The sequence below is a fragment of the Staurois parvus genome, unplaced genomic scaffold (assembly GCF_062004578.1).
Source record: "Staurois parvus isolate SC_StPar_1 unplaced genomic scaffold, SC_StPar_1.0 ptg000277l, whole genome shotgun sequence".
NCBI lineage: Eukaryota > Metazoa > Chordata > Amphibia > Anura > Ranidae > Staurois > Staurois parvus.
The window spans coordinates 2,233,901-2,259,880 of NW_028318073.1; the positions used below are offsets into that span (position 1 = coordinate 2,233,901).

Sequence of the window (25,980 nt, forward strand, 5' to 3'; positions counted from 1 at the left end):
GTGAGTTATTTGGGCAAGTTTTAATTGTCTTATATTCTGGGGCTGTTTTCTGCCTAATGGGAGTGTATGCTAGGATAAGAAAAAAAGAATGATGATCTGACCGACCTAGATGAGATAGTGGAATGGCTCTTTAAAGAGGTAGTAAACTCATTTGAAAAAAAAAGAGTTTCCTGCTGCAAAGGAATATCATAATGTGCTAATATGCATCGCATACTAGCACATTATGAGAGACTTATCTTAGAATGAAGCCCTCCAGTGGCACGCAGTCACTGCTGCAGAGGCTTCCATCTTCACCCGGTCTTCCTTCCAGTTTCATGAGTTTCGGCTGTTTGAATGGCTGAGCCACCGATGACATCTCAGCCATGGCAGACAGCTCTAAAGGAACAGCACAGACATGCCATTTCTTCAGAGTGCATGCACCGGTGATGTCACTGATTGCTGCTTCGTAGAATGTCTCCTAAGTGGTGAACGAGTAGGAAATGTTCATTTTACCTATAGGTAAGCATTATTATAAGCTTATCTGTAAGTAAAAATGAACAAAGAGAGTTTACTACCACTTTAAGCTTGGCTATTGTTGGAATAAATCATATCCAAAATATTTCCTCCTCTGGTAGCTCACCCCACAAATTGATAGGATTCTGCGAGCACAGACTTCAAATCTGCCTGATTAAAATCCTGCGTAACAACAAGAACCCCTTCAGGAGGAGCACGCCGATATTTGCCTTTCACATTTGATAGCGTATCAAGAGCCATTGCAGTATCCGCATCTGGCGGTATGTATATCACAATAACGATCACCACAGTAAACTCTCTCAGCAAATAAAATGATCTGCACTTAGCCAACATTAATTCTAAGTCTGGAGAACAGTAATTTTCCTCAACCTTACTGTCTGAACACCTGTCATTAAATATATAAATACAAAGACCCCCTCCTCTACTCTTTTATGAATTACGGTTTCTATCCTGTCGATAAAATGTCCTCCCCAGTATTTGCCTGGTAGCATCTGGTATAAGAGGATGAAGCCAGGTTTCATTTATTATCAGTAAACAAGATTTCTGAACCAGTCTGTAACTGGCAGCTCGTCTATTTTAGGAGCTATTGATCTAGCATCTACTAAAGGAAAACTTGGTAAGGGAGGTCTATGTGCTTGTATTTTCAGTCTTGCCAGCGCACCTGGCCAATATCCCCCCTTCTGTTTCCTTTCTTGACATTTTCTGTGCCACTTCCCAGATAAAGCAACTGATGGCTACACATATACAGAGCTATGTCCAATGGGACATTAAAACCAACAGTTCTCTCAAAACTGACATGATACATTGTGACCCAATACCTGGTAACTCCTTGCTCCAGCAGAGGAGTCTTGATGTCAGAAGGCAAAAACACAGCGGGGAAGATTCCTCCATCCACCTCTCTGGCTAAACGAAAGAAAAAAAAAAAACAATTATGGGTGCATACCCAGCTTAACGCTGATGCCCACCTTTTGATATATTTTACATAGTTCGTTTGGGACACTAACTTGTGAGGCCACTGGTTGCACGGTATAATCTGTATGTAGCTGTGGCTACATACTGCATACCGTACTTTGTTCCAGGTTTGAGCCGAGACTTCCAGTCTCATGCCCAGAACACAGTAGAGTCTATCACAGCGGCGTTCAGCCATTCAGAGTAAGCGATGTTTTCGATCAAGGAATACAAAGCTTCCTCTGCCTGTGTCAGAGGTTGTGACATCATCAGCCCACCTCCCTGACTATCAAATTTATACTGCACATCCAGTGGCCTCCCAGGTGAGGTACATAGTGAGGGACACATAGCTTGGACAAAACGAACTATGTAAAGTATATCAAAAGGTGCAGATCAGCTTTAAGGAACAGTCTACCCCCTGACACAATTTTAATTTTAGAGGGGGTTTGCCAAGACATGAACATTATTTTCATGATTCCTCTGGGGTAAAAAGGTTTAGAAATGCTGATCTAGATCTGCAGGCTCTGAGCAAGGTGGCAGACCTCAGAAATACATTGCCCATTACAGCACTTGCTGTTCCTTTCTAGCACAGGAGTCCGAGATCTATATTTAGGGAATTTCCAAATGTTCTTCTGTTTGTAAAGTCATTTGCTTACGTATCAATTTCCAGTATTTTTTGTGAATAGCCATTTATGTTTTATTTAAATTAAATGTATAACATGCTTTATGTTATAACATGCCTGTGTGTTGTGAGGTGCCATCACATCGCCTCCCAGTGGCACCTCCAGAGTACTAAATCCAAGATACTCACTATTCACTTGTTTCAGTGAGGATTGTGAGAGCAGCTCGGGATGGGGGAGGAAGTGTTGCTGCTGACCGGACAGGATGGACACTGAACTGTCACAGAGCTGAGCAAGGAGCAGAGTACTGTCTGATAGCTAAGACCGCTGTCACTGGTGAGGAAAGACACTGCTCAGGTCTGTGCCACCTATAGAGGACCTTCTGTACCCCCCACTCTGCTCACCTCACAACACTGACAGTCAGGAACAGACACACACCGCCCCTTACCCCTCCACACAACACCTACTGACACCTACTGACACTAACAGAAAAATCCCTAAAAAATACTAGGACCAGGAGGGGCTCTCTGTTTTACATTAGGATTATAATTTGTTACTAGGGGGCACATTTGTCATTGCTGGTGGCATGTGCCTCGGGTACTGCTCTCCCCATGCTCCAGGGGGTCCCTGCTGCCTCCCTGTCACACCTGAACACACTTAAGTTGTTTTTGAAACTTAAGTTTCATCTTAATTCTATCCTTTGCAAGTAAGATATCCCCTTTTGTGATGACACAGCTGTCACCTTGGAAGGTCACTACATTGCCTTATTTTGTGAACTTCTTCCCTGACAAAAGATTAGTGGTATACAGAACATTTTTCACAGATATCTTTCTGGTGACACTATGGGAAATAGGACAGTAAAGAAAACCATCTCCTGTTCCTGCTGATTCCATTATTTGCCCATTAGCTGTGGTGATTTTCAAAACATTCTCATATCTCTTTCACTCTCTCTCTCCCTCTATCTTTCTATCTCTCTCTTGATCTCTTTCTCTCCCTCCCTCTATCACTCACTCTTTATCTTTTTCTATCCTTCTCTCCCTCTTTATCTTTCTTTCTCTCCCTCTCTCTTTTTATATCTCTTTTTCTCCCTCCCTCTTTATCTTTTTTCTCTATCCCTCCCTCTTTATCTTTCACACTCTCTTTCTCTCCCTCTCTCTTTATCTCTCTCCTTCTTTCTCTCTCTTTATACCTCTCTTCTCTCTCTTGATATTTCTCTCCCCCTCTTTCTCTCTCTCTCTTTCTCTCTCTCTCTCTCTCTTTCTCTCCCTCCCTCTCTCTCTCTCTCTTTCTCTCCCTCCATCTCTTTCTCCCTCTCTTTAAATCTCTCTCTATATCTCTTTCTCTCCCTCCCTCTTTCTCTCCCTCTTCATCTCTCTTTCCCTCTCTTTATATCAATTTCTTTCCCTCCCTCTTTATCTCTTTCACTCTCTTTATATCTCTCTCCCCCTATCTTTCTCTCTCTCTCTCTCTTTCTCTCCCTCTCTCTTTATCACTCGCTCTTTATCTCTCTCTCTATCTTTCTTTCTCCCCCTCTCCCTCTTTATCTCTCTTTTTCTCTTTCTCTCCCTCTTTATATATTTTGCTCTCAATTTAGATGGGGGGGGGGGGGGGAGATGTTAGTGCCTAGGGCAGCACAAAACCGAAATACACCACTGGATACAGTTCAATACAAGAGGGCTAGGAGGGCCCTGCTCCTTGGAGCTTACAATCTAAGAGGGAGGGGCTGGTGGTACAAAAGGTAATAACTTTGGGGGATGAACTGATATGAGGAATAGAAGATTCCGTTATTAGCTGAAGGCGGGATAGGCTTCCCTGAAGAGATAGGTTTTCAGAGAACACCTAAAAGTGGGCAGGGTAGGCTATAGTCGGATAGATTGGAGTAGAGCATTCTAGAGGATAGGGGGTGCTCTGGAGAAGTCCTGGAGACAAGCATGGGAGGAGGAGACAAGGGAGCTAGAGAGCAGGAGGTCGTGCGTGGAGCGGTGAGTACAGTTTGGGTAATATTTGGAGACAAGATTGGTGATGTAATTTGGGGCAGAGTTATAAATGGCTTTAAATGTTATTGTTAATGTTTTGAATTTTATTCGTTGGGCTATGGGAAGCCAGTGGAGGGATTGGCAGAGAGGGATGGCAGATATGGAACGGTTAGTAAGGTAGAGGAGTCTCGCAGCAGCATTCATGATAGACTGAAGAGGGGACAGCCTGTGATTAGGTAGGCCAATGAGAAGGGAGTTACAATAGTCAAGGCGAGAGATAACCAGGGAGTGAATAAGTTGCTTAGTGGTTTCAGAGGTTAACCTCTTCCCTACCACGCTATAGCTGAAAGACGGCTACAGCACTGTTGTCTAGTTCTGCAAGGACATCCATGGACGTCACTCCTAGATTGTAAGCTCCAAGGAGCAGGGCCCTCCTATCCCTCTTGTATTTAACTGTATTGTTGCTGTATTGTCTCCCGTTATATTGTACAGCGCTGAGCAAACTGTTGGCGCTATATAAATCCTGTAGAATAATAATAATAATAATTCCAGAACACGCGCGGCCCCAGCGGTGATACGGTAAATGTCCAATCACAGTGGCCTTTTACTACGTGATCAGCTGTGTCCAATGACACAGCAGATCACCGGGTAAGTACAGTTGCCGGTTGTCGGCTGCACTTTCTGATAACCGGCAATTGTCAGAGAAGTGATCGACACTGATAAATCAGTGCCCAGTAGTGCCGTCCAGCTGTATCCTTCAGTGCCACCCATCTCTGCCCATCAGTGCCACCCACCTGTGCCCTGCAGTGCCACCCACCTCTGCACATCAGTGCCACCCATCAGTGCCACCCAACAGTGTTGCCTGTCAGTGTCCAGCAGTGCTGCCTATCAGTGCCGCCTATCAGTGCAGCATCATCAGTGCCAACTCAATCAGTGCCCATCAGTGCCGCCTATCCATGCCACCTCATCAGTGCTGCCTATCAGTGCAGCATCATCAGTGCCAACTCAATCAGTGCCCATCAGTGCCGTCTATCCATGCCACCTCATCAGTGCTGCCTATCAGTGCAGCCTCATCAGCGCACATCAGTGAAAGAGAAAAATTACATGTTTTCAAAGTTTTATAATAGAAACAAAGAAACACTTTTTTTTATGTTTTTTGCTTTTTTTTGTTTATAGCGCAAAAAATAAAACAGTGGTTATTAAATACCACCAAAAGAAAGCTCTATTTGTGTGAAAAAAAATTATAAAAATTTCATATGGGTACAGTGTTGCATGACCGCGCAATTGTCATTCAAAGTGCGACAGCACTGAATGCTGAAAATTGGCCGGGTCAGGAAGCGGGTATAAGTGCCCGGTGGACAAGTGGTTAAGAACGAGCGTATCTTTGAGATGTTGCGGAGGTGAAGTCTACAAGATTTGGACAGTGATTGGATTTGGGGATGAAAGAACAGATGGGAGTCTAGGATTACACCTAGTACCCTGTTTTGAGGGGAGGTAGTGATTGTTGTATTATTGATTTTGATGGAGAAGTCTGGGGAGGAGGCACAGGCTGGAGGGGAATAGTATGAGCTCCATTTTGGAAAGATTTAGTTTGAGGAAGTGGAGTGACATCCATGCCGATATGTCACTTAGTAGGTTAGAAATGCGAGAGGAGACTGAAGGGGCGAGGTGAGGAGTAGAAAGGTACATTTGTGTGTCATCAGCATAGAGATGGTACTTAAAGCCATGGGAGTTTGTCAAGTGACCAAGGGAGGAGGTATAGATGGAGAAGAGAAGGGGTCAAAGGACAGAGCCTTGAGGGACCACTACAGAAAGAGGAAGTGGAGAGGAGGACACAGAGTTATAGATACTGTAATGGTGAAGGCGCGCTGCGATAGGTGGAGAACCAGGAGAGAGCAGAGTCTCGGAGGCCAAGAGAGTAGAGATTTTTTAGGAGGAGGGGATGGTCAACTGTATCAAAAGAGGTCAAGTAGTAAGAATATTGAGTAGTGGCCATTAGTTTTAGCAGTTTGTCATTTTTTTGTCATAATTTTTTGGAAAAATTTACTATTTCAAAAAACTCGCCACACCTCTTACTAAATACCTCAGACTGTCTACTTTCCGAAAAGCAGTCATTTTGGGGGTATTTATATATACCATAGTTTGTGGACTCTATAACTTTCCTACCAACTAAATAATAAACACTGATTTGGGCTATTTTCACCAAAGGCATGTAGCAGAATGCATTTTGGCCTAAATTTGAGTAGAAAGATTATTTATTTGCAAAATTTTATAACAGAAATGAAAACAAATGCATTTTTTTTCATAATGTTCAGTCTTTTTTCATTTATAGTGCAAAAAATAAAAAAACCCAGTGGTGATTAAATACCACCAAAAGAAATCTCTATTTGTGGGAAAAAAAGATAAAGATTTCATATGGGTACAGTGTTGCATGACAATTGTCATTTATAGTGCGACAGTGCTGAAAGGTGAAATTTGGCCTGGGCAGAAAGGGGGTAAAAGTGCCTGAAATGGTAAAACAGACTCTGCGATAGAAGCACCGTCACTATTAATTCTTTCTGTTTGGTGCTTATATTCACCCATAAGCTTGACCTTAACATATTTCAATGTCAGTTCATGATCTGGACGTGCATCAAGTGCCGTGACAAGCGTTTCATAAACTTATGGTAAACCACTGAGTAATAGTGCTGCAAAATAAAAATCTGTTAGAAATTATTTTATTTATTTTCTTATACCTCTTAGGCATTCAACCATTTCCAGGGTGTGCCTTATGTAATCCTGCATATCCTGGCCTTTCATCAGCTTGGTTTGGTATAGCTTTCTAATCAAATACAGTTTATTGCTGAGATTGGCTCTTCCTTGACAAAACAAATAACCGTGTACCTCTAGTAACCACATACAATCCAACAATATCCTTTGGATACAAAAGATAATCACAGATTTACAGATGAGACAAGAAGGCGCTTTTAAGTGCAGTAACTCCAAAATAGCTTTAATGAGAACGGTTAAAACCACTTACATAATGGAAGAATAAACAGGCTCTTAATATCCTTAATCAATCAGAGTGCGGGGCTCTATCCACTGTGAGGCATCCGCCGTGCCGGCTAGCAGCGGCAGGGGGAGCTCAGGATGAGGTGTCAAGATGGCTGCCGCTCTTCCGGGAACGCTGGAGCACATGTTGGAACGCACGCTGTCCAGGTGGAACGCAAGCTGGAAGTGAGGTGAGCGTGGGGTGGTGACAGGTTTTGGAGCATGTGCAGAGCTCCTTCTTCAAGACCGATCCCAAGGAGATGGACGAGCCTAATAAATAGGGAAGAGGGGTGGGAACAAGGTGAGTAGTATGTGCATGCCCCTTTTGTTATTTTGAAGAAAGAGCTGTTTGTCTGTGTCCATGTGGAAATGCAGTTTGTGTGAAATTCTGTACATAGCCCTACAGAACAGACAATGCTCAGTCCACATGTGCTTTTCTGCTTGCTTCACTGCAACAAGGAAACTTTATTCAGAGAAAAGACAGTGTTTATTATAGATGCAGCTATAAACACTGCCATCTACTGGTTAAAGAATATATCTCTACTGAATACTAATATAGTTGCACAAAATACATAAACAATGTGTTTCAACACATATACAGTCAGGTCCATAAATATTGGGACATCGACACAATTCTAACATTTTTGGCTCTATACACCACCACAATGGATTTGAAATGAAACGAACAAGATGTGCTTTAACTGCAGACTGTCAGCTTTAATTTGAGGGTATTTACATCCAAATCAGGTGAACGGTGTAGGAATTACAACAGTTTGCATATGTGCCTCCCAATTGTTAAGGGACCAAAAGTAATGGGACAATTAGCTTCTCAGCTGTTCCATGGCCAGGTGTGTGTTATTCCCTCATTATCCCAATTACAATGAGCAGATAAAAGGTCCAGAGTTCATTTCAAGTGTGCTATTTGCATTTGGAATCTGTTGCTGTCAACTCTCAAGATGAGATCCAAAGAGCTGTCACTATCAGTGAAGCAAGCCATCATTAGGCTGAAAAAACAAAACAAACCCATCAAAGAGATAGCAAAAACATTAGGTGTGGCCAAAACAACTGTTTGGAACATTCTTAAAAAGAAGGAACGCACCGGTGAGCTCAGCAACACCAAAAGACCCGGAAGACCACGGAAAAACAACTGTGGTGGATGACTGAAGAATTCTTTCCCTGGTGAAGAAAATACCCTTCACAGCAGTTGGCCAGATCAAGAACACTCTCTAGAAGATAGATGTATGTGTGTCAAAGTCAACAATCAAGAGAAGACTTCACCAGAGTGAATACAGAGAGTTCACCACAAGATGTAAACCATTGGTGAGCCTCAAAAACAGGAAGGCCAGATTAGAGTTTGCCGACCGACATCTAAAAAAGCCTTCACAGTTCTGGAACAACATCCTATGGACAGATGAGACCAAGATCAACTTATACCAGAGTGATGGGAAGAGAAGAGTATGGAGAAGGAAAGGAACTGCTCATGATCCTAAGCATACCACCTCATCAGTGAAGCATGGTGGTGGTAGTGTCATGGCGTGGGCATGTATGGCTGCCAATGGAACTGGTTCTCTTGTATTTATTGATGATGTGACTGCTGACAAAAGCAGCAGGATGAATTCTGAAGTGTTTCGGGCAATATTATCTGCTCATATTCAGCCAAATGCTTCAGAACTCATTGGACGCCGCTTCACAGTGCAGATGGACAATGACCCAAAGCATACTGCAAAAGCAACCAAAGAGTTTTTTAAGGGAAAGAAGTGGAATGTTATGCAATGGCCAAGTCAATCACCTGACCTCAATCCAATTGAGCATGCATTTCACTTGCTGAAGACAAAACTGAAGGGAAAATGCCCCAAGAACAAGCAGGAACTGAAGACAGTTGCAGTAGAGGCCTGGCAGAGCATCACCAGGGATGAAACCCAGCTTCTGGTGATGTCTATGCGTTCCAGACTTCAGGCTGTAATTGACTGCAAAGGATTTGCAACCAAGTATTAAAAAGTGAAAGTTTGATTTATGATTATTATTCTGTCCCATTACTTTTGGTCCCTTAACAAGTGGGAGGCACATATGCAAACTGTTGTAATTCCTACACCGTTCACCTGATTTGGATGTAAATACCCTCAAATTAAAGCTGTCAGTCTGCAGTTAAAGCACATCTTGTTTGTTTCATTTCAAATCTATTGTGGTGGTGTATAGAGCCAAAAATGTTAGAATTGTGTAGATGTCCCAATATTTATGGACCTGACTGTATATGGGTATATACCATAGCCATTCCTATCTGTATCCTCGAAAAAGGTTTTCGTACAGAATTTTCCTTATTATTTGAACACTACCAGATGGCAAAAAAATTTTTTTGCTCAATTCTCCACCCTCCTGTGAAGGACATATCATATTGATTGTCATTTAACTAATTCATAAATCATTCTAAAGGTTTCTCAAACCCATCCCATAATACTATAATCTATAAATCTCTTATAGAACATAAATTGTGACCATTCTTTGCCATATATAATTTCCTCTTCTCATTTGCTCATAAAAATATTTGCCATGCTGGGTGCATATTTTGCTCCGTCACTCCTTTCTTGTGTACTGTACAAAATACTCATTATCATACTAGAAGTAATTTTTTGGACATGGCTAATTCTAATCCCTCAGAAATGTAATCTACCCGTTTTAAATCAAATTTACTTTCCAATGTCCAATTTAACTGCCATGAGCTCATCTTTCTGTTTCATGTTAGTATATAACAAATTGACATAAATTGTTACGAAGATATAATTCTCTTTGTTCTCTATTAATGGGGCTTGTACGCTGATTGTCAGTTCTATGATATTTTTGCACAATAAACAGTTACACGATTAAAAAAAAAAGATACAATTCTTTCTACAGAGAGATAGATATCCTTTAACATGGAAATCAATTCCTTACTGTCTCTTAGATGTGTTTTACTGGTGACCACTAGCAGCTGCAGGAACAAATCCAAGTATTCACCTAATCTGATGAAAAGAGTTCATCCCACTAATTATAGGTCTCCCTGGGGGTTGATCTCGATTTTAATGAATTTTTGGCACATAATACATGTCCTGAGTTACTGGTGCTTCTGGCTCTGAAAATCTCAATTCTTTATTATTAAGAATTCTTTTTCTTTCTTGATTGACTTTTTAAGCTTTACTCATTCAGATTACCTGATAGTTCTTTATATGTACCTTCAGTGTTCAATATTTTTATCATCTCCTCTTTATAACCCTCTTTATTGAAGATCACAATTCCCCCCACCCCCATCAGCAGGTCTAGTTAGCCCATTCTTCATCTTCTCAATCTCTCTTATGTTTGCCCATATTTCTTTACTTTTAGAACCTTTTACTTTAATGTTCTTTATATCGCCTTCCAACCAACTGTTAAATACTTCTAAGAAATGAATTCCTGACACCTGTTTAGCTTTCTCAAAAGTGGCTCTGTGTCAATATAAGTATCAACCTTCTCTATCTTTTGTCTGGTGCAAACTTCAGGCTCAAGTCCAATGCTTTTAGTTCTTCTTTGTTAAAATCCAATGTACTCAGATTAAAAACCTTTTCTCCTGAAATGCTCTTTTTACTCGTAAACCCCCCCCCCCCCCCCATATTGTTTCGTTGTTTTGTTTTTTTCCTATGCTGTTGTATTTCCACCTTTCCCTTGTTGTCCCTTGCATCTTTCAGTGAAGAAATTGGACAAGAAAACAAAGGAGGAAAATGGATAGATAGTACACAATACCTGTATACCAAGGGAGTAGGATATTGTCTCAAAGAAAGCCTAAGAAGGCTAAACCCCATAAACTAATGGTCATCTTCCCCATAGCTGGGTGCCAGGATGTCAGGGGCCATGAACTTCTGAAAGACCATACAGCTACTCCTACCTTTGACACAGAACCTCATAAGTGACTTCTCCCCCAGCCAAAGGTCCAATAAGTGAAAGTTCAGCCACATCTTCCGGATCACATTCAGCTCAGCATAACATGACATGTAAAGTGATACTAAACGATGCCTTGGGATAATGTAGCAACTTTCCAGCTTCACATCTCATTAATCCCCAAACCTTTGGGGAATTACAGACTAAACGTCATATTCCTATTTTTCTTTTCTTATTCATACCTTTATTTCAAACATTATTTTCTTTTCCCTCTTCCCATCCCTTATTCTGGATTGGCCTACTAAATTTAAATACATTTGTGCCCAAGGCACCACCATGTCTAATCTATAGCTGTAAAGTTTCTGAGGCCTGCCACTTATATATGTGTAAATGGGCCCAGGCCCTTCGGTGCCCCATTGCTGTGAAGTCCTGGGAAAGACTATGGGAATCTGCCTCTAAATCCTCCCTTTGTGTGGTGTATAGAGAAAATGTCTATAAGATCATGATGATGTTTTGGTACAAAGAGCCTGAGATGTTACATGCCTGCCATTCTAAGTTATCTAAATCTTGTTGGAGATGTAGCCAGGGAAAAGGCTCCCTATACTACATATTCTGGCAATGCCCTAACATTCAACCCTTTTGGTCTTATGTGAAATCTATACTTGATAAGATTTTAGATGTGTCCTTAGCCTCAGTCACTACCCATTAAATTCTGGACTTAGCGTTCCCTGGATCCAAGGCCCTTTTATTTTACAGGTATTAACTATTACAGCTATTACATTTAATATATTTAATGTTGATTAATAATTAAACTAAGCTTTTTGTGAGTTTCTTAGTGAATGTAATCAATCAACATATTATATTCTGTCCCCGTTAGTGCTTAGCAATAGGAGGACATGGAGGAGGAGGAGGGAGGGAGGGAAAAAGGAGAGTGTCATTTACCACTGTGTATATGTGAACATGTGTCACTCTATAGTCATGTCAGAGCTTAGGAGGGAACTGAAACTGGGGCATGCTCATTAAATGACAACGGTCTACACAATCTCGGGCTGCAGTGAGGAACAGAGAAGATGGGAGGGACAGCTGAAGGCAGGATCAACCAGGTATATATCACTCTACACAAAACAAATGCTTTGGTGACTTTGTTTGTATGCACACTCTGTTATATAGCATGTAATGAGAGTTTTCATAGTCTAGGTTTAAGACACTTTAATACAAGAAACTCTGGCCTTACTTAGAGTGTTTTAACAAAATATACTAATTTCACTGAAATCCCTCCTACAACAGGTCCTTACTAATATGGTGTCTCGTATACAAGTGAAAATCAACCAAACTGGTGAACACACAGGTCAAAAAAAATGGGAGAATTTGCCATTGCTCATAATGACTTAGTGGACTCTCAAAACAAGTAGGTTGGTGATTTGAAATGATATATGTGCTCCCAAAGTACAAGTGCTTTTTAGACCAAGCATGCTAGGCATATACCTATAGGGATTCATTCATAAGCAATACCGCCTAGGACGAGCCTCCCCTCATACACTGTAGTACTAAATCCACCACTTTATAGATATCCGGAGAGTGGAATATGTAACATATTTACTGTAGTGCAGAGGGGAAGGATTGCTATTCTGTCTGCAGCATGTATTGAAGAAAGGGCCTATATTACCCCTGAAGACTTAGGGGTGAATGTCCAGTGGTGGCTCTACCTACAACATAGCACCAACATCACGATTTGAGGGCACACAGGACCTCTTTGTAAAGGCACGATGTTACAGAGGCAGAGGCATGCAGCTTAGTAGTTATTACTTTCACAATGTGGGAAAATAAACCCTTGCTGAGTTGCTAACTGCCAGATTAGAACGGAGCCCTGTACTGTTTGCCTGGCAGTCTCAGCATTTCCTCCTGTTCATTTATCCTTCTGTCACCCTGAACCCCCGTATGTTAATGTGTTCCTCCATCTTTCCCTTCTACCTTTATCACTTTTTACTATAATTATGATGCCACTCCTGTCCCTCCTCACCCACTGCAAAGCTTCTCCATGGTGGGGGGGGGGGGGGCAGGTTTAACGGAGGAAGTGGCTAAGGGTGTTGTTTGCTTTCACGGCGCAATGGAGCAGAGTGGAGCGCTGCAGCCTCATGTGCGAGTCTGCGGGACAGGATCAAGGCAAGCAGGGAGTAGGACTGTCAGTGCTCTTTGGACTGAAAGCAACACCTGGCTGTCACTGTGACTCAGGAGATGTGTCATGTCATTGAGGTGTCACCATCATCTGTTCTTCTGCACAATGTGTCAATGTCACTGTGAGAGTTAGTTTCATGTGCGTGTGCCTCTCCATTCTAGTTTCTTGCCCTCCTGAGTCCTGTCCCTGAGCTACTTGCTTACTATATCAAAAATTAAAAATACATTTTTTTTGCCTTATCTACCTTAATTCACATTGGTAATTGAATATTGTACTTGTTTGTAGCCTAAATACTGAAATTTGCACTTAAAATTGTATTTTTCTAACTTTTGGAAATGCAAGTAAAAACTTGTCTTTGCCAGTTAAATTTGGGTGTTGTGTCAGTGAATTTGTCTGGTAGGTTGGCAACACTACTCTCCTTGGACCCTGCATCCACCTCCCTTTTCTCATTCTGAACCACTGCTTCTAACTATGAACCCCCTCCTCCCATGCTGCCCCCTGTTCCCTCCTGTCACCCTGCTGTCCCTTCCCCTCAGCCAACCCCATTCCTATCGATTCCACTAAACCAATACACCTATGGCCTGCTACCACTTTAACAGTCCCTGCCCCAGCTTGGCTGGTGACCTGCCATTCTTTATGGATGCTGGTGTCACTCCTCTCATCCTTCGCTTACTGCCTCCTATTGCTCCACCTTTCACCCTACCATTTTTTTTTCACACTGCAACACTTGTTCAATTTGAAAAACCATTTTTACTGACCTACATGTAACAGTGAAGATAAAAATAAATTTCCAGCTGTATAAGATTGTCCTGTGACCTGTTTATGGGTGGGACTTAAAGTGAAATTAAAAACGATATCCGTATTCGTCAAGCATAATCCATACACATCCACTACTTAATGGCCCTGTAATCTATTTTTCTTTAAGTCATCTTACTCTCTTTTTCATCCTCTGTGAGTTCCTTTTGGCCCTCATTTGCATTTGGTTGAAAAGCACAGTACACATTAGCTACTAAAAGTTCTCATAGTGCATAGTCCATATTGGAGCAAGAGTGAGTGGCTCCATTCCCACAGTGGAGCTGTGGAGACTGAACATACCCACCATTTAACACGAAATCTGATTGCAGCAACAAAAAGCAAAAAAGAAAAAAAAAAAAAATTGGAGAAAGCGGAGAGCAGTAGAAGGTAGTTAAGAGTTTTACTTAAAGTGGAGTTCCAGTTGAATAAAAAAAAAATAAAAGTTTTTTTAAAAAAAAATAAAAGCTACAAAAACTGTACTTGCTGACTTTTAAAATACCGACACTCACCTGTCCTTTTGTCCAGTGGTGTCCTCATCACGGCTGGTTTCACCGGCCGTCTTCTCTTCCTGGCACCGGCATCTTCAGTGTGGGCACCCGGCTGTGATAGCTTGCGGCTCCACACCCAGGTGCCCACTGCACATGCGCATGTAGAACTGCACTTTGTGAATGGTCTTGTAGTCTTCTGGGACCTGTCACATGTCCCAGAAGACTACGGGGAGGGGGGAGGACAACTTCTGCTTCTGATCGCCTTAGGTGATTGCATCGGAAGTGGGAGTGAGAACCGGTCAAATTCAGATACCCGCTCCCCAAAGGTGCCGATCCCTAACAGGGAGCGGGGAGGAAGCCTTAAAGTGGAACTTCCCCTTTTGCGTGGAGCTCCACTTTAAGAGTTGATACTTGAATAGAATTTTGTTAAGCCTTTCTGTGCCTGTAAGCTCATGGGATGGAAATATGGTCCTGATAATGTTATAGTAAAGGTGACATATAAATTGTATCGGTTATAAAAATTGACTGTTTAATGGGGCTTTGCTCCTTCAAAAGCAATTAAAGTCAGATGCCGCTAACCAGCCATAATTAAAATTTCTCTGTTCTGCATAATTTCAAATTAGTAAATTAAGCTTTAACATCAAAGTCCTTCCTAGATAAATGTCTTATATTTATGTTTGCACAAGTATTCTAAATAGTTGCTCTTTCTCTTCAAAGGGATTGCTCAGAAATGTACAGCTATCAAGTATCATTTCTCTCAGCCGATTCGTCTGAGGAACATTCCATTCAATTTGACCAGGACTATTCAGCAAGATGAGTGGCACCTTCTACGTAAGTAGGAAGCTTCAAATGACACAAGAAAGCAGTTGTGAAGGTGAAGAGGATACATTTAACGAAACACAATTTCTAGATATGTGTATTTATATGTATGTATGTGTGTTTCTGTGTGAGGAAAACAAATCATTTTAAGCCATTAAAACTTGTTTTATTGTTGGCAACAGATATTGTCGATCTATTGAATCTGCAACATACATACTGATCACTTGTACCATTTATTCATAACTGGAGCATGATAAACATTGTTTATATTGTCTTCAGTTTGCGAATAAACAGGAAGTCTATGTATAGTGTGCTTTCTTGTTCATTCATTAAGTGCATGTGCATCTCCAGAGGAGGAGGAGAATAAAGCGGAACTTCGCTCTCTCAATCAACATGGGCGATTTCTAATCCTTATGCTGCGAGCATTAGTAAATAGATTAAAAAAAGTATATCATATTTACTTGTTTTAACTTTTTGTTTTGCATTCCTTCATTTACTTCCTGGTTTCCATGCCTAGGCAAATAATCTCATACACCCCAGGAGTCTTCAGGAGGGGAGGGAGAGTTATCAGCTCAGCCTATGCCTGAGCTAAGGACAGATGGATTGCAGGAAGTAACTGCTACATGAATCATCTGCCCTTACTCAAGATGGCCACTGCCAAAAATGCCAGGAGGTGTTTTTCAAAATAATTTCTCAGTAAAATAAAGCATGGAGACATGGATGGATGAAGGAGTTTGTTTTGAATATTAAAAATGAATTGTATAGCATTTTTAGTTTGTGGTACTCAGATGCAGTGCAGTTACACTTTAAGGACTCCCTGTCCTCAATCTCTTTCTATCTCATGAAAGTGAAACACCAGACCACTAATATTTCACCAACCCCTCTCCACACCCCATACAAAAGAAAAAATATAACATGTACGGAATAAAAAAAAATACATAAAAATAAAAAAAAACATTATTAAAGTGGTTGTAAAGGCTCAAGGTTTTTTTTTACCTTCATGCATGTTGGGATCAAAGAGAATTTTTACACAATGCCGAGAATTATCCCCTTAGGTTCCACAGCAAGTATAACAAGCGTTGCTAGTCGGGATGGAGAGGATGGGGGGGGGGGGGCGCAGGACCCCTCCTCTTCTCCATCTACACCTCCTCCCTTGGCAAACTGATACACTCCCACGGCTTCAACTATCACCTCTATGCCGACGACACACAAATTTACCTCTCCACCCCTCACCTCACCCCCTCTCTCTCCGCCCGCATCGCCCACCTCCTGAACGACATATCAGACTGGATGTTGCTCCATTTCCTCAAGTTAAACCTGTCCAAAACCGAGCTCCTGGTTTTCCCCCCAACCTGCGCCCCCCCCCATCCTCTCCATCACGACTAGCAACACCACCATCAATCCCACCCCACACGCCAAAGTCCTGGGTGTCACCCTGGACTCAAACCTTTCCTTCCAACCTCATGTCCAATCACTATCAAAATCATGCAGGCTCCACCTCCACAACATCTCCAAGATACGTACATTCCTCACCCCAGACACTACTAAACAACTCATACACTCCCTCATCATCTCACGCGTGGACTACTGCAACTCCCTTCTCACTGGCCTACCCAAACAAACGCTATCCCCACTCCAGTCTATCCTGAACTCAGCGGCTAGACTCTTCCACCTCACCAACCACTCCACATCTGCCACCCCCCTCTGCCAATCCCTTCACTGGCTCCCGATTGCCCAGCACATCAAATTTAAATTACTAACTCTGACCTACAAAGCCATTCACAACGCCGCCCCAAACTACCTAACTGACCTAATACCCAAATACCACCCTACCCGTGCCCTTCGCTCCTCACAGGACCTCCTACTCTCTTGCTCCCTGGTCTCCTCCTCCCACGCCCGACTCCAGGACTTCTCCAGAACTTCCACCATCCTCTGGAACTCCCTACCCCAATCCATCAGACTCACCTACCCTCCTCACCTTCAGGCGCACCCTAAAAACCCATCTCTTCAGGGAAGCCTACCCCACCCTCACCTAAGAACCGATCTCCTCCACTCCTCCCACAACTCTATGCCCCACAGCCACTTCCTCCTGTACCACTATCCCCTCTCTCCTAGATTGTTAGCTCGAAAGAGCAGGGCCCTTGAACCCCTCATGTATTGTATTGTTACTGTATTGTCTCATGTTCTGTCCCCCTCGCTATTGTACAGCGCTGAGCAAACCCTTTGGCGCTATATAAATACTGTATAATAATAATAATAATGAGCTGAAGCTCTCCAGTGCCGGCCGCACTCATGCAGACCCAGTCCATGGCACTCCCACCACCATGCTTGACACATTTGTCTTTGTACTCCTCACCTGGTTGCCGCCACACACGCTTGATACCATCTGTATCAAATAAGTTTCTTTTGGTCTCATCAGACCACAGGACATGGTTCCAGTAATCCATGTCCTTAGTCTGTTTGTCTTCAGCAAACTGTTTGCGGGCTTTCTTGTGCATCATCTTTAGAAGAGGCTTCCTTCTGGGATGACAGCCATGCAGACCAATTTGATGCAATGTGCGGCGTATGGTCTAAGCACTTATAGGCTGACCCCCCAACCTTTGAACCTCTGCAGCAATGCTGGCAGCACTTATACGTCTATTTCCCAAAGACAACCTCTGGATATGATGCTGAGCACATGCACTCAACTTCTTTGATTGACCATGGCGAGGCCTGTTTTGAGTGGAACCTGTCATGTTAAACCACTGTATGGTCTGTGCTGCAGCTCAGTTTCAGGGTCTTAGCAATCTTCTTATAGCCTTGGCCATCTTTATGTAGAGCAAAAATTCTTTTTTTCAGATCCTCAGAGAGTTCTTTGCCATGAGGTGCCATGTTGAACTTCCAGTGACCAGTATGAAAGAGTGAGAGCGATAACACCAAATTTAACACACCTGCTCCCCATTCACACCTGAGACCTTGTAACACTAACGAGTCACGTGACAGTGGGGAGGGAAAATGGCTAATTGGGCCCATTACGGGTTCATAAACTCACTTTTGTTGTCAGTGGTTTAGACATTAATGGCTGTTTGTTGAGTTATTTTGAGGGGGCAGCAAATTTACACTGTTACACAAGCTGTACACTCACTACTTTACATTGTAGCAAAGTGTCATTTCTTCAGTGTTATCACATGAAAAGATAAGATAAACTATTTACAAAAAATTTGAGGGGTGTACTCACTTCTGTGAGATAGTGTGTGTATATATATATATATATATATATATATATATATATATACACATACATACACACACACACACACACACACACACACACACACATATATATACATACATGCACACACACACACACACACACTGTATGTTGAAATGCGGTTTTACAAAATATATGAAAAATATTTTTTAAAATACATTTCAAATATACTGTATGTCTTTAAAAATACAAATTTAAATTTTTGGAATGCATTTACAAATATATGTAAAAATATATGTTAAAATTACTTTTATATGTTAAAAGAAATCTGAAGAATATATTTTAACAAATATATATTTTTAAAAATATTTTTTTAAATATATTCTTCAGATTTTTTTTAGATATATAAAAGTAATTTTAACATATATTTTTACATATATTTGTAAATGCATTCCAAAAATGTAGATTTGTATATTTAAAGACATACAGTATATTTGAAATGTATTTTTTTTATATTTTTCATATATTTTGTAATTAAAACGCATTTCAACATACAGTATATATCTATTTATTGAAATATATTTTGAAATATATTTAATATGGCCAAAATTGTAGCATTTAAATATATGTCAATATATTTTGGAAGAATATTTTTAAAATATATTTCCAATATATTTTTCTTCCATATGGGTATGTCTGGAAATGAAATGTAATAGAAAATCTAAACTCTTATCAAACCCAATGCATTATTCTACCAGAGAGAAGAGACTAACCCTCTTTTCTTCTTTGCACTTTCTGGTACAGATTTAAGAAGAATTACTGCTGGGTTCTTGGGTATGGCTGCAGCAGTACTCTTATGTGGATGCATAGTTGCTACAGTCAGCTTCTTCTGGGAAGAGAGTCTTACACAGCACGTGGCTGGACTGCTTTTTCTAATGACAGGTACTTTCTCTTTTTTTCACAAATAGGCCAATCATAATGAACACAGCCTTCTTTCCATGTGGTTAGCAAAACACAACACTAAGCAGCATGTATGGCACCAAAACTGACCATCCTATAGGTACAATTGGACTTTGATGAAGTTAGAAGTTTTGTTCAATTTACCTTTAATCTAGGATTTACATAACCCCATACTGCAAAATACAGCAGGCTTCTCAAACGTCTTCTGCTTAGAATTGCCAATTTTTGACACACAGTTGTGCTCTGCCCAACCATTCTTTTATATTCTTTTAAGCTGCATGTGGCTTAAAGAAAGCAATGCTATTGGGACCATGGAACCCACTAGGTGAACATTTTGTGAGCTCAGAGTGAGAAATATTTTCTAAGTTAAGAATACCAGCACCTATTAGTTCTTATCAACGGAGGCACCAAGTAAAGAATGCAAAATTGAAGAATAAAGTCATTCAGCAGTGAGCAAGTAAAATGCAAGAGATATACGTTTGAATGATGTGTACCTATAGCAACAAGTTTACATTAAGAATCTGCCATGTGCTGAGTGGGATAAGCAGTTTCAGTGTTGTAATAGGAGAAAAAGTGATGGGAATAACAGTACAGCCCACATGAGAAGGAAATTACAGTTCTGTACACCAGCAGTGTACAAATACCCTTACAGAAGGAAGCATTCTATTAGCATGTTCTTTTTTTAGCATATGAGCAGTGCAGCACAGCAGAGTGATTTCTTGTGTTGCTTGTTCCTCTTCCATTCTGAGTTCTACTGTACAGTGAATTGTAAAAGGCTGTTCCTACGTTTCACTTCTACATCATAATTTCCTGTCTTACAATATGAACACTGGACTAAATTAGGGCACAGAAAGGAATATCAAGTTAGCTTCATTTATTATTTATTACAGGTTTTTATATAGCGCCAAATTTACTCAGTGCTTTACAAATATACTGTACATTCACATCAACCCCGAACCCTCAAGGGGCGTACAAGCTTTGGTCCCTAACTCACATTCATACATACACATACTAGAGCTAATTTAGACAGGATCCAATTAACCTACCAGCATGTCTTTGGAGTTTGGGAGGAAACCGGAGTACCCTGAGGAAACCCACTCAGGCACAGGGAGAACATGCAAACTAAGTAAGAAGAGGTCTTCTGTATAATATAGCAATATAAAATGCATTTTAAGATTTGAGAATTCAAATAACAATGGAAACTATATCCTCATCTTTGGACTCTCCTCTATAGAATACAGACATAATGTTTTTGAAGGTTCATATACAGTCAGGTCCATAAATATTGGGACATCGACACAATTCTAACATTTTTGGCTCTATACACCATCAGAATGGATTTGAAATGAAACGAACAAGATGTGATTTAATTGCAGACTGTCAGCTTTAATTTGAGGGTATTTACATCCAAATCAGGTGAACGGTGTAGGAATTACAACAGTTTGCATATGTGCCTCCCACTTCTTAAGGGACCAAAAGTCATGGGACAGAATAATAATCATAAAACAAATTTTCACTTTTTAATACTTGGTTGCAAATCCTTTGCAGTCAATTACAGCCTGAAGTCTGGAATGCATGGACATCACCAGTTGCTGGGTTTCATCCCTGGTGATGCTCTGCCAGGCCTCTACTGCAACTGTCTTCAGTTCCTGCTTGTTCTTGGGGCATTTTCCCTTCAGTTTTGTCTTCAGCAAGTGAAATGCATGCTCAATCGGATTCAGGTCAGGTGATTGACTTGGCCATTGCATAACATTCCACTTCTTTCCCTTAAAAAACTCTTTGGTTGCTTTTGCAGTATGCTTTGGGTCATTATCCATCTGCACTGTGAAGCAGCATCCAATGAGTTCTGAAGCATTCGGCTGAATATGAGCAGATAATATTGCCCGAAACACTTCAGAATTCATCCTGCTGCTTTTGTCAGCAGTCACATCATCAATAAATACAAGAGAACCAGTTCCATTGGCAGTCATACATGCCCACGCCATGACACTACCACCACCATGCTTCACTGATGAGGTGGTATGCTTAGGATCATGAGCAGTTCCTTTCCTTCTCCATACTCTTCTCTTCCCATCACTCTGGTATAAGTTGATCTTGGTCTCATCTGTCCATAGGATGTTGTTCCAGAACTGTGAAGGCTTTTTTAGATGTCGTTTGGCAAACTCTAATCTGGCCTTCCTGTTTTTGAGGCTCACCAATGGTTTACATCTTGTGGTGAACCCTCTTTATTCACTCTGGTGAAGTCTTCTCTTGATTGTTGACTTTGAAACACATACACCTACCTCCTGGAGAGTGTTCTTGATCTGGCCAACTGTTGTGAAAGGTGTTTTCTTCACCAGGGAAAGAATTCTTCGGTCATCCACCACAGTTGTTTTCCGTGGTCTTCCGGGTCTTTTGGTGTTGCTGAGCTCACCAATGCATTCCTTCTTTTTAAGAATGTTCCAAACAGTTGTTTTGGCCATGCCTAATGTTTTTACTATCTCTCTGACGGGTTTGTTTTGTTTTTTCAGCCTAATGATGGCTTGCTTCACTGATAGTGACAGCTCTTTGGATCTCATCTTGAGAGTTGACAGCAACAGATTCCAAATGCAAATAGCACACTTGAAATGAACTCTGGACCTTTTATCTGCTCATTGTAATTGGGATAATGAGGGAATAACACACTCCTGGCCATGGAACAGCTGAGAAGCCATTTGTCCCATTACTTTTGGTCCCTTAAGAAGTGGGAGGCATATATGCAAACTGTTGTAATTCCTACACCGTTCACCTGATTTGGATGTAAATACCCTCGAATTAAAGCTGACAGTCTGCAGTTAAAGCACATCTTGTTCGTTTCATTTCAAATCCATTGTGGTGGTGTATAGAGCCAGAAATGTTAGAATTGTGTCGATGTCCCAATATTTATGGACCTGACTGTAGGTGAATACATTCACCATTATGGCTTGAGTGTTACAAAATGTATATGCAGCTACTGAAGAATACACTCCCAACTCCTGAATTTGTGCCAGGTCTGTGATAAAGAAAACATTAAAGCTAGAGGATCAGCATGATGGACAGACAACTATTTTTTTCAGAAGCAGAGTTCAGGAACTGCAGTCTATGCATTACTGTCTGTGCCAGTTTCTTACTAGGTTGTTACTAACAGCTACATATTCAGTGAAGAGCCAAGGTAAGGAGTCACAACCAAGACCAGTTCAGTCTTACTAGATAGTGTCCACCCAAAAAATATAGATAATGGTTTGCCCATAATTACAGTATATCCACCTTTAGACCTAAGGGTCAGCGAGCAGGGAAAAAAATATACCTGAAATTGTTGTAGCTTACTCATAAAAATAAGCATTTCAATGCATACCTACAGAAAGCAAACTTCTTAACCAGTATAATCAGCATTAGAATTAACATAAATCATACACAATCATTGATGTGTATATATGCTGGTCCATTGTAAATTTTAATTTTAAAGATTTTGAATATTAAAATGGTAATTGTTTTAATACTGAAGCAAGAATAGTTTTAAAGAAGTGAGTATAGAGCAGGGGTCTCCATTCTGTGGCCCTTTTCTTGCCTTTATCTTGCCCTTGGGGAACTATTCCTTCCATTATTAAAAGGCACTATTTCTTCCACTGACACCAATGATGGGAAATTACTCCTTTCGCTGACACCAGAGATGGGAAACTAATTCTCCCACTGACACCAGAGATGGGAAAATAATTATCCCACTGACACCAGTGATGGGGCACTATACCTCCCACTGACACTAATGATGGGAAATTACTCCTTTCACTGACACCAAAGATGGGAAACTAATTCTCCCACTGACAGCAGTGATGGGGCACTATTCCTCCCACTGACACCAATGATGGGAAATTACTCCTTTCACTGACACCAGAGATGGGGAACTAATTATCCCACTGACCCCAGTGATGGGGCACTATTCCTCCTACTGGCACCAATTATGCAATTTTTTTTAATCCCACTGACCACAAAGACTATGGCATTGTTTACCCCAATGCCAGGGTATTTTCTACTTCCACTAGCCACAGTCTAGCCCGCCTAAAGGTTCAAGGACAGTAAACTGGCCCTTTGTTTTGAAATTTTGGAGACCTCTGGTCTAGAGCAATATAGACAATGTTAGAAGCATGTGAGCTTGCCATGCAATGCAATGTGTAAATGTAACTTTTAAAGGTATTTATTACCTCTCATATTGATCATGGCACCCCATCTGACAATACCTTCATCTTCCTTTCCCAGCGAGATAATGATATCTTTGTTCAGGCAACAAAATTTCAGGGTCAGAATTCATCTTGGACTTGGATGCTGGTCCATAGTGGCAGTATCATGTATATCTAAATGACTGTACAAAAACCTTTATTTTAGTGGCTGTTTGTATGCATGATTTCACATACAGATCAGTATCCTGCTGCTAACTCTGACCAACCAGTATAAATGTCACCCTCACATTGTATCCATCATTCTCATACTGACACAAAAATTATTCCTACACAGACTACGTGATACTGTGGTTAGGCATAGTCACCTGACTGCTATTACACCCTATAACATTGCTCTTTAACTTGGCTGCTATACCCCTATTACACTGATCTTTAGGCACTGCATCCAACTTTGACAACTCCTTTTGAAAGCTGTTGGATCCAACCCATCATTACAAAGCCCTGTAAAGATGTAGGGGCCAGTGAAATTAACAATGCACAGTTGTGGACAAGCACTATTGGATGCTGAAATTTTTTTTAAAAATGTGTCTGCTTCTGAGACCTGTCATAGTTAATGTAAATGTGCTATGGAGGGAAGAGTAAATGCTCTAATGCCCTGTAATGGAAAGCATAGTTACACTTTACATTAAAAATAAATAAAAAAAATCAAATTGCTTAAAAATCACAAACTTTCTGTATATTTTACTAACATATATCTCTGATTTGTTTTAGGAATATTTTGCACCATTTCTTTATGTACTTATGCAGCAAGTGTCTCCTATGATCTGAATCGCTTGCCAAAATTTATTTATGGGCTTCCAAGTGATGTGGAACATGGATACGGCTGGTCTTTGTTTTCTGCCTGGTGTAGTTTGGGCTTGATAGTGGCAGCTGGATGCCTCTGCACTGCCTATCCATTTATCAGAAGGACCAAGATTTTGCATCTAAAGTTTGCCAGAGACTCTTGTGTATGACTGACACAAGCTATGACTTTCCTGCCATTTTCAAGAAACCCTGTGCACTACAAAACTGATTAAACCATTGCACAGACTGAGAAAAACTATGTTGGAAGCACAAACACTGTACGCTTAAAAGATTCAAGGAAGATATAGCTTCCTGCTATGTACAAATAAATAGTTATTGACCCAGTGGCCTTCATTGCTCCACTGTTGGCTCTGCCCTTGAGTCCCTTTGCCTGCCTTGTGCACTACTGGAAACTACCCACTGGAATGTAACATGGTTGGATTATAAACTAGAATCGGTCCTTTGTTTAACAACAAAGTAAAACTAAATGTCCTCAAATACAACTGACACAGCCTTCCAAAGCATGGAAATACTGTGAAATCAAGTGCTTTAAGAATCCATTATTTATGCAACATGTTTATGTGCGTCACTGACAGATCTGTCAACATGCAAACTTTGCCTAGTTAAAAAAAAACAACCTTCATCTATAGTACTGCTTCTATTTTTCTCTTGCTTTTGCTTGTCATCATTTTACAGAAAATAAAAAAAGACATACGTTTTGGGAAACAGACCTTCAGGAGTTACATTGCTATGTTGTTAATCTCATGCTTGATAAGTTTTACATTCAAGCTGTTTCAAAGCCATTTGAGCTCCTGTTCAATTATTATAACCATTTTGCATCTTATCACCTGATGTGATTTCTTAAACTGTGTCATTCCTGCTGTGCCATAGAAAACTGTTATAAAATACAGTGAAACTAATGAAAGTTTTTTGTATATATTGCCCATTACCAAATTTATTTTCTTCACGTAAGTGGTTTATTGTAATATCTCTAGATTCCTATTGCATCATTATATTCATGAACATTGCAGAAATAATCTCGCTGGATGTGTCTAATACTAATTTCAACAATATTTTAATCATGGACCTATAAGAATATAGGGACTAAAACTGACATATCATTACACCTTACCTATCAAAACCTTAACGCTTGCATTATAAGGCAATTGGAATGGTCTTTTCTTTTTTTCCATGGCTATCAGGTTTAGAGGAGTTGATAAGGGGGCTTATTATGACTACCGTCTGTGTCATCAACACAACTGATTGGGAATATACCCCATTTGCTGCCTTCTTTTATGGTGAGGGGGTTATTTTATTTTTTTTTATAATTTAAATATTTATTGATTTTCCAGTTTAAATACATATTTCCATCATCATCACATTATATAAAAAAAATACCATTATCCTTTATTTACCCTTTCAGAAATTATTTCTCTGTCCCTCCCTCCCCACCCCCATCCCCCCTTCCTGCATTTTCTCCCAATCTTCTTACCAAAGCAAGTGGATTTTATCCTACCTTTCATTTTATACTTTCCTATATTTCGTGTATAATCTGGCTTTTTCCC

The 25,980-nt window shown here is 40.7% G+C and overlaps 1 protein-coding gene across 1 annotated transcript in view; it reads left to right on the plus strand.

Moving 5' to 3' along the window:
• The window catches only part of TMEM178A (transmembrane protein 178A), a 120,840-nt gene extending 95,695 nt beyond the window's left edge, over window positions 1-25,145 (plus strand). The window contains exons 2-4 of the mRNA XM_089681776.1: window positions 15,149-15,262; window positions 19,245-19,382; window positions 24,344-25,145. Of these exons, the coding sequence (XP_089537902.1) occupies window positions 15,149-15,262; window positions 19,245-19,382; window positions 24,344-24,585 (494 nt within the window). The 3' untranslated portion in view covers window positions 24,586-25,145. The remainder of the gene's footprint in view (window positions 1-15,148; window positions 15,263-19,244; window positions 19,383-24,343) is intronic.
• Window positions 25,146-25,980: the final 835 nt, after the last annotated feature.